Below are 12,127 nucleotides of genomic sequence, written 5' to 3' on the forward strand. Positions count from 1 at the left end.
AGCAATTCTTATTTATGGTTAATAAATGTCCATTCTTGAAGGCTGTGATAGTAGTTGGGATCCGGATATTCCAAGATCATAAAAAATATAAACAATGCTAGAGGATCAAATACCTTACTAGTGACATCACCTTCACCAAATTTTACTAACAACCATGGGTTCAAAAACCTTAGGATGAACTCGTTAACAAATGTACTAAGTTGGATGTTGGAACATATAATTGGGTTTTAATAATTTATGGAGACTATTACTCATTTAATTTTGATATCTCGGAAGTTACTAAAAATAAATTGCCTGATTGAATATACTCCCTCTTTCCATACAACTTATTCCATCCAAGAAGAAAAGGAAAAACATAATCATTTCATTTACCACCTGCAAATACGTCGCCTGGAATATTTCGAATACTACAAAAATAAACTAGGATTTCCTATTGAAACACCAACTGTAAGGTAGGTTCCACTATGAGATCTTGGTGGTGAAATTATTTTTGTTGACAATTATGAGAAACTTGAAGCTGTTTTCATACGTTTTTTCATCTTGTTGATAAATCTAAATCCAACCAATATAAACTAACCCTAATCCCAACCAAGCTTTCCTTCCAAGAGGAGAATTGTTACTTGGGAATGAGAAGCCGTTAGCTTCGCCTTGTTGTAGCTACTTGAAGTTGTATGCCTCAACAAGGCGAACGTAAAACACCCTGCTGGGCCTCTAGATCTAGTCAAATGATGCAAGTACAGAAATAAATTATTAGACGACCTTCCAATACCAATAAGAAGATAAGATTATAAAATTGGTTAATTGAAAACACCTCATACACTTTCGATTGTCAACAATAATGAAATCCCACAAATTTAACATTTTAGATGTTTGGGGTCAAATGTACATTACTCTGGTGATGTACGGGGAAGATGTTGTGTATAGTCCGAAAATTGGATGGGCCAACTGAGAGATGCCTCCTATGTTCTATGTGATCCGCATTTCCTATAAAGCTTAAATCAATTCATTTAACATTTTAAATATTTTGTTTCAAATACTAAGAAATCAGAAAGTTTTGAAACGTGGGAGGTTACAAACTAAGAGAGAGAATTTATCCAGCTGTGAATAACTCGAATTCCATTTTTTTAAACAGAGCCAAACGGACGACCGTCTGGTTCTGACATCTAAACACATTTTTTTAACACAGTAGCCCAGACGGAATTTCCGTCTGGATGTGAAACGTAGTGGATCCTTTTTAAACGGATCCATTCCGTTTTAACATTGGGCGTTATGAAACGAAGTGGTTTCTTTTTAAAAGGGAACCATTCCGTTTTAACATTGGGTCTTATGAAACGGAGTCGTTCCCTTTTAAACGGAACCATCGAGGTTTCGTCTATGTTAAAACGGGTTGATTCCATTTAAAAAGGAACCACTCCGTTTGGTAAATGTGTATTCTGAAACGGTGTGGTTCCGTTTAAAAAGGAACCATTCCGTTTTAACATTGGGTCTCATGAAACGGAGTCGTTCCCTTTTAAACGGAACCATTCCGTTTCGTCTATGTTAAAACGGGTTGGTTCCGTTTAAAAAGGAACCACTCCGTTTGGTAAATGTGTATTCTGGAACGGGTGGTTCCTTTTAAAAGGGACCCATTCCGTTTTGTCTATGTTAAAACGGGTTGGTTCCGTTTAAAAAGGAATCACTCCGTTTGGTAAATGTGTATTCTGAAACAGAGTGGTTCCGTTTAAAAAGGAACCATTCCGTTTCGTCTGTGAGTCTTAAGAACGAAACGGAGTGGTTCCTTTTAAAAGGGACCCATTCCGTTTCGTCTATGTTAAAACGGGTTGGTTCCATTTAAAAAGGAACCATTCCGTTTGGTAAATGAATCTTCTGAAACGGAGTGGTTCCGTTTAAAAGGGAACCATTTCGTTTTAACACTGGGTCTTATGAAACGGAGTGGTTCCTTTTAAAAGGGACCCATTCCGTTTCGTCTATGTTAAAACGGGTTGGTTCCGTTTAAAAAGGAACCATTCCGTTTGGTAAATGAGTCTTCTGAAACGGAGTGGTTCCGTTTAAAAAGGAACCATTCCGTTTTAACACAGGGTCTTATGAAACGGAGTGGTTCCTTTTAAAAGGGACCCATTCCGTTTCGTCTATGTTAAAACGGGTTGGTTCTGTTTAAAAAGGAACCATTCCGTTTCGTAAATGAGTCTTCTGAAACGGAGTGGTTCCGTTTAAAAAGGAACCATTCTGTTTCGTCTGTGAGTCTTATGAAACGGAGTGGTTCCTTTTAAAAGGGTCCCATTCCGTTTCGTCTATGTTAAAACGGGGTTGGTTCCGTTTAAAAAGGAACCACTCCGTTTGGTAAATGAGTCTTCTGAAACAGAGTGGTTCCGTTTAAGAATGAACCATTCCGTTTTAACATTGGGTCTTATGAAACGTAGTGGCATATCCGTGCACAACTTTACATTGGAATAACCACTTCACATACCAAGTTTGGGAAGAAATATATTTTTTTGACTGGTTCGGCTAATAAAGAAGTCCCAATACTTGAAATTCTTGAATTTTTATGCTTGTTTGAGACACATCATAAACACGTATTACAAATGATATGACAATAATTGAATATCTACAATAATACATATTTTCGGTAAATGAACTGATTATGGAATGAGATCTCAATTAATGACAACAAGGACCATTCGTTACAGTTATATCGATAACCATTCAAAATTTTAAGTTTTACAGCAAAGGATGGTATCGCTAAAATCTGTGCTATATGCGACTCCATCTTCTTCTTCTATACCTTTTTTTATACCTATAATGTGAATATCATCAAAATCCCCAAGCACGTATCTACTAAACTCCTTCAAAAAGTCTTCAATAGATCGAAAGTCTTCATCCAACAAAAAAATCAATGAAACTAATTGTGGTGTAAATAATCTGAAGTCCTTTTAAACCAAGAACAAGATTCTTGTTGTGACATTTTGTATTCTTGTAAAAAAGAAAGGGGAAAAAAAGGCACAACCAAATGACCCCAGGAGAAGTGAGGAAACACATACATAGACTACACTTATATGTAAATGCATTAATAATATATAATTCATGTTAGTAGACTGATGTGGGACATGTTAGTGAGAGGTATTCCTCTTAGGGTTGATCAAAAACTCAAAAAACCTAACCCAAGTCCCAGCCCCAAGGTCATTGAGCAAAACAGCCCAAGACGGTCGACCATCTGGCTTCTGATTTTCTGTCTTAAACAACAGTAGGGCAGACAGAAATTCCGTCTAGCAGACAGAAATTCCATCTAGCAGACGGAATTCCGTTGGGCCTACTGAGCCAGACGGTCAATCGTCTGCATAGACGGATGACTGTCTGTAAATCACAATTTCTGTTACTTGTTAACAGTAAGCCCGGACGGAATTCGTCTGGGCTAGTAAATTCAGACGGTCTTCCGTCTCGGTAGACGGTATACCGTTTGGGACTGACAAGCGTAGTATCAACTTTAAACACATGGCATTGTTGAATTCCCGGGTTGTACGGCCATCGACGGCTTTTCTAATATTTACATTTGATTCACAAGATTGGTGCTTTAACGGAATGATATTCAAGCTCCATAGCATTGATGGGGGGCATCATAAGTTTGATTGAGATCCAAATGCAGTGTAAATTGACATATCATGTGTAAGCAAATTGACAATGTTGAGAATTCTGTCCATATTAATTGAATTTGTTTTCTTTAAATGTGATTGGGCAAGTGAATTTTTAAAATGAAGTTATATAATCCAGAAACTGTCCGATTCACTTACATGCCATGCAAAGTTGATAGCCTAAACATGATTTTTTTTTTTTTTTTTGATAAGCTTTTCTTATGCTGCAACTGTCAATGGGATGCCAGCACAAGAGGACTGAACTAGAAAAGTTAGAATCTTATGAGAAGGACAGGAAGCTTTGGAGCAGCAAGGTTTGCAACTTCTACTTTATTTACACCGAAAGGCTCTACTATCTCTCATCTGCAAGTCCTCAATCTCCTGCAACTCTTTGATTTGATTGACTTTTCCATTGTTGAACTCTTTCAGCACTTGGGGATCATCAACTAGTTGCAACTACATTAAAAGTTATTTACAGAAAAAAGAAGAGAAGCATACTAAAAGTTGGACAGAAAGAGAGAGAGAGAGAGAGAGAGAGAGAGAGAGAGAGAGAGAGAGAGGGGGGGGGGGGTTTGGAAACATAGAAGAACTAGGAAAGATAAGGGTCAAACCAATAACCAGTTCCTAAAGATCGATCAACCATTATAGTGATACGCTTCTTCAAGTATGTTGCTTCACAACCTTATCAAAGCAACTGTTCCCTTTAATGCTGATATCTACAATTCCTACAATTCCCCTGTTTCAGAGCCTTTCCCTTCTGCTGGTGCAACAAATATGAACGATTGAAACAGCAGGAAATGCAATACCAGTTGCTAGCTAAAAGAGTTTTTCGAAACAACTCATAGACTATACCAAAAAGTTCATACAGAAACTGAAGCTAGTCCAATAGAATAGGGTTATTTTCATTCTTTGTATTTTTCATTTTACATATGAAAAGAAAACTGAGCAATAGGTATGAACAAGACACATGTTCACACCAAAAAAATTGATTAATGAACCTGATGGGTTGGAACCATCATACCTTGGATAACTTATTTGAGCTCAGGATTTACATTAAAAAACACATGTTAGATCTCAATTTTCAAACAAAGAAAAAGATAATACATTGACAACTACATAGATGGCATCTTTTCCCTCCATGGATCCTTGTCCTCCAACAGGGCTCTACCCAAGGTCATAATAGGTACAAGATCTAGACAACAAATGAACTTTGTCACAACTTTTCATACGGTCATATTTGGCCTGCCTCTTGCTCTCATGGTTCCTTCAATCAGCGGCTTACAAGCTGAACCTGAACATAACATATGATTGCAGTTTCAAGGTATGGCATCATAAAAATTTGTGGACATGAGAGAAAGAAAGAAAATCTTCACTCTTCAAACATTATTCAAGAAAAGAGATGCTGTCACTGCAATGACGAGTAAACTCTCCAAGAAGAAGAAACTAATGAGACAACTAGAACTAGTATACTCCATCAAAGTAAGGGGAAATCAATGAAACAACTGGAATGGTTTTAAGCAAACACAACATGGAGTAATATTTAGAAATGAACTACGAGGCAAGTTTTCCTTCACATGATCAAATCACTTGTAGGACACATGGAAGTAATATATATGCAAAAGAACAATAAATTTGCTACTGCATGCTACTACCAATTCCTGTTATGATTTTCGCATCGCACACAGTTCATAACACCCCACCCCCTTAAACAGATCAAGTGAAATTTCTTTTTGATCAAAGAGATGCATGTTTGCAGATTTGGGGTGAGATAAGAACCAGAAGTTCCCTTCACCCACCCCACTTTTAAAATTATTTTTTGAATATCCAGAAAACTTCTCAGGGATGCTTAGGATCCTGAAGTTCTTGGTTGGACAACTTCAGAGATACGGAGAGAGGAGGTGGCGGAAAGGGACAAACATGATCTGCAATGGTAATAATACAAGTTTGGTTACGCAGTTGGTAATTAAACAGGACTTCTACTTGGTACCCGGTGAGTGTCTACACTCAATTAGATAGGATACAATCTTTCTGTCTGTTGCCTACCAGAAGCAATATCTTTATGCCTAAGTCTTTGCTATAAGTAGTCAGTAAGCACTTCAGACCTGTGCAACCAAATACAATCTGAGGAAGAGGGCTACAAGAATGATCCACTACCAATGAAATATACTTAAAAAGTGATAGTTCATGGGGTATTTTAAGCCACACAACTCCACCACCCCAGCCAGTGCTTTCAACATTTTCTTAATCACAAAGACAGTGGAATTCCCATTCCCATTCCCATGTCCCATTGCTAGAAGTTTTTCTGTTGTGCATGTTTCTTATAAGGCATACGGATGACACTAACATTTTCCATCAAGAACCTCCTGGAGCTCACCATACAATAGCAAATAAAATCACTAGTCATGATCTATCTCAAGGTGGCTTCTCAGTCATCAACAGAAACACCAATCAGTAGAAAAAGACAATTACGGATTTTGTAAAACGCAAATGAACAACAAATGGATTAATGATTTGATGGCAATGCAGCAAGGCAAACATTGAGTTATTAATGAGGTTTAAACCATTCGTGGAATTGGTCTTTGTCAGTCTACCCAGTCTCACATTTGGGTTATAGTGTCTTAGACAATACGATATTGCTTACAAATAATTAAATTTGTCCATATTTAGAGAAATGATTTGTTGTCAAAGAAATTTGACAGGTCTGATGATTTTATTTTTACACGAGACTTTTTGTATCAAGTATAAAACAAGACCAGCTTTCCAAAAAATCAAAGTTTTCATAGATCTCAAATAATGCTGGTTGGAATTGATAGATCTCTTATGCTATTGATTCAATCTGAAATTTCAGACTAAACCCTTTTTTAATGCTGGAGTTCAGTCAACTAGTAGTTTGCTGTCAAACCACTTACTCTTTGAGTTGGGTGTTGAAGATTGATGTAAACCCAGATTTAGGGCTAAACATCATTTGGGAATTTCCCTAAATCTACGGGCTGCCCAGGAATTTCCAGCTAAAGAGAGTAGTGATCTGATCCTAGGGTTTATAGGATATTTTAGTACTTGTAAACCCTGCTGTAATATATTTTCATATTTGAAATTTGAACAGAAACAGAGAACTGGTGTTTCTAGGTATTTCAGCTAGGGCAGGACAAGCTCTACCTTTACTGTTTCTGCAGGTTCAGAATAGAATTTCAGTGATTCAAGGGCTGGGTACGTCTGAAGTTTATAAACTTAGGTTTTTCAGAAGTTGGATAAGTAGCAGAATTTTTAGCTGAAGAAGATGGAAGTGCAGGATTTCTCCTAGCTGTGTGAATTTCTAGCAGACTTCACAACAGAGGGAAGGGTTATGTGTATATGTATGTGAAACAGAGAGAGTCCTGACCAATATAGATAATGTCACTGTATTTCAAGTGCTGAAGGAGACATTAATAACTTGTTCACAAAAACAAAGCCCCTACACTTTCTTGATAATGTCATAAGACCCTAGGTTCTGCAACCAATAGTGTCTTTTCAGTCCTCACAAAACATGATGATTCTAAAGACTACCAAATGCATCATACCCGTCATGAGTAAGACAAGCAGTGGGTATAAACATCTAGGTCAAATTTTCTTAAGGGTAGTAAACTTAGTGCTTCGTGTTTATCACTGGCTTGATCCACTATGTTTAAATGCACTTGGTTCCTTTTAGTTAAATTCTCTCTTTTATCAATTGTAGATGGTAGTTTACATGAATTTTCTAAATAGTTCACACAGCTAGGAGCAAGTAACCAAGAAAAAGGCTAAATGGATTTAGGAATGTACACCCATACTCAGATTAAGGATAAACTGTAGAAGATATTGTCAATCTAAGAGTCAGAAAGGGGGCATACAACAAGAAGAATAAGAATCAAGGTTATATATTAAACAGAAGAACGATTCCTACCTCCAAGAACGATGGGTGGACTTCAATTAGTTGAACAAATGCTGCACAAACCTAAAAATGCAAACATTGAAGTGGTAAAGTATATACAATGAAATGCCATTAGAAATAAATACCAACCTAAACAAGATTGAGTAGACAATGAACATATTAAGCACCATCTATATTCACCCAAAAAAACAGGAAGAAAGAAAGAATAAGATAATATATCCAATATAACCAGAGAAAGTACACTCAATCCACATGGATTATCTACCCCCCCCCCCCGAACAAAAAAAATAGTAGAAGAAAATGACCAAGAGATGGAAACTAGGGAATTTAGGATTTTAAGTTTAAATTCCAGGGATTTCTGTTATTCTGTACTTTGTGTCCTTAGTTTAAATTTGTAATAAGCTAGGAGTTAGGGGTGATACTAAAAACTCCTTAAGTCCTAAGAAACTATCCTTTCCATTTTGGAATTAAGATGTTATAAGAGAGAGGCAGCCTTTAATAGGAAATAGTCATTCAATCACAGGCTGCACTCCACAAAGCTTACGTGATATCACATTCTCCCTCTTTCACTTCTATTCTCTCTCCCTGTTTCCCTTTCTCTTTGCTTGGTCAATCATCTCTATTTTGTTGGTATCAGATCGAGTGCCAAAGTGGAGTACAAAGCTATGACTCAAAACTACTGCAGAGCTGATGTGGCTTAAGTCTCCTATTTTTTAAATTGGTTTGTCTATGCTCACAATCATACTGTATTATGATGACCAAGCAGCCATATACATCCAGCAACCCTTTATATCATGAATGAAACAAGCATATTGAAGCGGACTGTCATTTTCTTTGAGATGCCATTCGGAAAAGCTTGTTGAGACTCTGTTTATTTCATTTTCAAATCAGCTAGCAGATATACTTACCAACTCTTTATTTGCTCCTCTCCACACCTGTTGTGACATGCTGAGCATGGGTGACTCCAGCTTAAGGGGTTCAAAACCAGGATATTTTATTATATTAAGTTTGAATTCCTGAAGTATTCTAGTATTTTTTGTATTTTGTGTCCTCAGTTCAATTTGCAATAAGCACGAAGCAGGGAGTTAGGAGTAATATTATAAACTCCAAACAAATATCCTTTTAATTTTGTAAGTAACATGTTACAAGAAGGCAGCCTGCAATTGAGATTATTCATTCCCACAGGGCTGCTTTCCACAAAGGCTTGTGATATCACATTCTCCCCTCTTTCTTTTCTCTTTGCTATTCCTATTCTTCTTTCTGTTTGGTTCCTCAACAGACTATTTTGTTTCAACAACAAAATAATAAATTTTAACTAAGCCTGGAGACAGCTGAAGCAACATAATGCATGCTTTTTGGGATTGGCTGCTCTTAGCTTGAGACCTTCACTCGTAAAAGATGACTGCTTTACAATTATTTGTTGAAGAATGGCCCAGTGGTGCACACCAAGGTGGCGATCTAATATGATGGAGAATGAGGAAGAGGGAGAAGAAGGATCTCACATTCTCATACACACTCGCGCAGAGTTTCAATTATAAATCTCATTCTCTATGGTTACTATAAATAAATAGGAAATGCACTTGAATAGAGGAACAGAAACCAACAGAATTAAGGAAATTAAGCAAACTAAATTATATCTATGGAAAGGAAAAACAAAGTTAACCCTATGTAATCTACAAAATAAATGCTGCATCCTATGTAAGCTACCAACCCTTGCAACCGGTTAAGGTCCAGGCCTTGTTTGGCCTCTAAAGTGATCATATAGTTCAGCCAGGCTATGGCTACTGCATCAGCTCTACTCCTCTGAAAGGAACTAAACTCCATTGAATTTGGATGAGATCCAACAATGCTGACCAAGATGACTCACAGTAGGAGGAATACACCCTCTTCTTGAGTTTGATAGATGGAAGGTTGTTCTCTGAGAGGAATTTTCATCTCATGTCCACAAAATGATGCACTCAGCAATCGCAGTGGTTTGAACATTTCTTTATTGAAGTTGTTTTGCATGAAAGAATGATAAAATTAATCTTTATGACAAAATTATTTGTAGCATAGGGCATTTTAGAATTTTAATTCGTCATAGCAGTTACAACCTGTGGTCCAAAATCAAACTCTAATTCAGACATATTTTTTCATAAATCATGTAGTGTCGCCATGTTTATAGAGCCTAAAATATGCTAGATAGCAAGTTTCAGCCCCATCACCCATCAACATCCAACCAAGATGGCCTATGGAGTTGCCCTCCCCAACCCAAAAAAACAGCCCAGCTAACCGAGATCAGCCAGCTCGATTTTTTCAAGGGGCCGAGCTCCCCCTCAAGTTTCAAGTTCTTGGACCATGTCACAACCCATGATTCAAAGTTCACTCTAATTTAAACTTTTTTTTTTTTGCCATTATGAACGGAAGGCCTAAAAGAGGCTAAGTGCCAAGTTTCATAAATCTGATAGTGCCATGATGTCCTAACATAATGTATCTTTAAGTGCATTATAAAATATTCAAAAATGTCCATATCATTTCTGACAAAGGGATGCCACAAGAACTACTTACCAATTTCCGAACCTCTGCAGAAGGATCTTGAGCAAGAGCAAACAAACCCTGGAGGTACTGATCCATGGATACAAGCAGTCCCTGAGGAACAATAACAACTCGTGATGAATTTTAGCAGCTGTAACAACAGAGCACTAGATCCAGTACATAATGTTTTAAGGATTTTTTTTTTTTTTTTTTTTTTTTGAGGGGGGGGGGGGGGGGAGGAGGTAGTCGGTTTAAGAACCAAAAATTGACAAACTTACAGAAGGCATCAGCATAATGAACTGATTGACAGAACCCAATGAAAGCTTTCTAAGGGAGGCATGCTGTGACTGGAAAAGCTGGTCAAAACAGATTGAAGTGATTTTAGCAAAAAGATTTGTTCCAAAGACACCAACTATTCAGAATAAAAGGTTCAAAACTGAAGAGACAGAAATAAAAATATCTAACAAGAAACGTTCAGTCACCTGGAACAATCTGGGTAGAAATACATTGATAGGACGCTCAGTCAGGCCAGGCACATCTAAATCAAGCTCCTGGGGTATATCCTCACAGATCTGAGGTGCATCATGTGACTCAAAGGTTACTAAAAAAATGTTAAGTTACACACATAAGTTTGTTCCAGTATCTTTACAATTAAGAGCTTCATCAAATTATTAAGTACTACAAGCAGTAAATACACAATGCAAAGCAAACTGTAAAAGGGAATAAAAAAGCAATCAGGATTGGTCTCCAAAAGTTGAAACAAGAAGTACCTTCATCAATTCCACTATGCTTTATAGAACAAATAAATGTCCGATAGGCCTGATTTTGTTGCATTTATAACTACTTGTCACCTATTATAACTACTTCTATGTTGCATTTCCAACTCTAGGCTTCTCAATCTCACTACCCATCAATCCCAAAATCTGCTGTCTCAAAACCCTATAGCTAAGTACAAATAATGCATAGATAAAAAGACCCACAATCCCATGTTCGCATGTTGGAGAAAAGCAGTCCAAAATCATCTCATCACATCAAATAAGCTCACAAACATGTACACCAGCATGAAAGGAAAATACCTAACAACCTCAAGACTGTAACAGAAGTCAAAATTTGCAAAAACGAAATGCAGAGTAAAAATAAGAGGAAAACATGAAACAACGTTAATCAAAATGAAATATAAAAACTTACAAATCAATATAAGAATAAAAATAAAATAGAGGAAACTCACTTTTCCGTTTACCAGTCCTTACAACCCTGAACATCTCATCTTCAGCCACAGGTCTTACCTGCAGGGAAAAATAGTTCACCATTATAATGATCTCCAAGAGTTAGAAGTGTACTGATTAAAAAAATCTACCAAATGAACACAAACTATTAACGTAGCCTCAAGAGGATGACCAGAGAAAGAGGAAAATGAAGTAGAAATTGGAACGGTGACGGCATTAACAGGGAATAACTCTCAAATAGACTACAGTACTCATTCTTCACATTCTTAAGGACTTGGAATCCAGATCTTGTGATACTGATGTTACAAGTGGTGAAAGCGATTCCAACTTACCTGAAGCTTCAGTCGTCTCAGAAGTTCGAGCATTTGACGATTCTGACTCTAGAAAAATCCATTCTCTTCCGCAACTTTGGGGTTTCCATCTCCTTCCTTCAAAACCTCATTCATCCTTTGAAACTCTTCCAAAATCCCTAGGATTGACACATATGATGAGTGTAACTGTTTCGTCTGCTTTGACACAGATGATGAGTGTAAACGCGTACTAAAGCTCTTTACCCTTCTGCTTCGATCAAAACTGGGAAGCTTTCAACCCGTCTTCTCCTCTGCAACTTCGTATTTTGGAAGTTGGGGCTTTTGATTTTGAAATGAAATGAAACACGAGTTCAACTCGTCTTCTCCTCTGCTTCTTCTTCCTCCTCAACCTGCTGCTTCTCGAGCTTCTCCAAGATGCGAGCTTCGATCGATCGTGTAGCAAAGCAGAATAATCCCCTGCAACTGATTTCGATCGACTCTGACGGTAAACCCTAAACCTCCTACTGCTTGCTGTTCTTATTCTCCAGATTTTCAGAGCTCCAA

The 12,127-nt window shown here is 37.3% G+C and overlaps 1 protein-coding gene across 3 annotated transcripts; it reads right to left on the reverse strand.

Moving 5' to 3' along the window:
• Nucleotides 1-4,512: 4,512 nt before the first annotated feature.
• On the reverse strand, nt 4,513-12,127 carry LOC149027907 (transportin-1-like). 3 transcript variants are annotated; one of them, XM_089166998.1, is made up of 8 exons: nt 11,828-12,127; nt 11,606-11,742; nt 11,276-11,333; nt 10,530-10,648; nt 10,326-10,403; nt 10,081-10,161; nt 7,546-7,596; nt 4,513-4,917 (listed from the first exon to the last, which is right to left on the reverse strand). In XM_089166998.1, exons 2-8 carry the CDS (start codon nt 11,636-11,638, stop codon nt 4,897-4,899), a joined length of 441 nt encoding a protein of 146 aa, XP_089023124.1. In that variant the 5' UTR covers nt 11,639-11,742; nt 11,828-12,127; the 3' UTR covers nt 4,513-4,896. The 3 variants fall into 3 exon arrangements, with proteins under 3 accessions (XP_089023124.1, XP_089023117.1, XP_089023130.1); XM_089166991.1 differs by lacking the exons at nt 11,606-11,742; nt 11,828-12,127 and adding an exon at nt 11,446-11,595; XM_089167004.1 differs by lacking the exons at nt 11,606-11,742; nt 11,828-12,127 and adding an exon at nt 11,525-11,582.

This window comes from Hakea prostrata, chromosome 1 (genome assembly GCF_041222555.1).
Source record: "Hakea prostrata isolate BN-2017 chromosome 1, UWA_Hpros_2, whole genome shotgun sequence".
NCBI classification, from domain to species: domain Eukaryota; kingdom Viridiplantae; phylum Streptophyta; class Magnoliopsida; order Proteales; family Proteaceae; genus Hakea; species Hakea prostrata.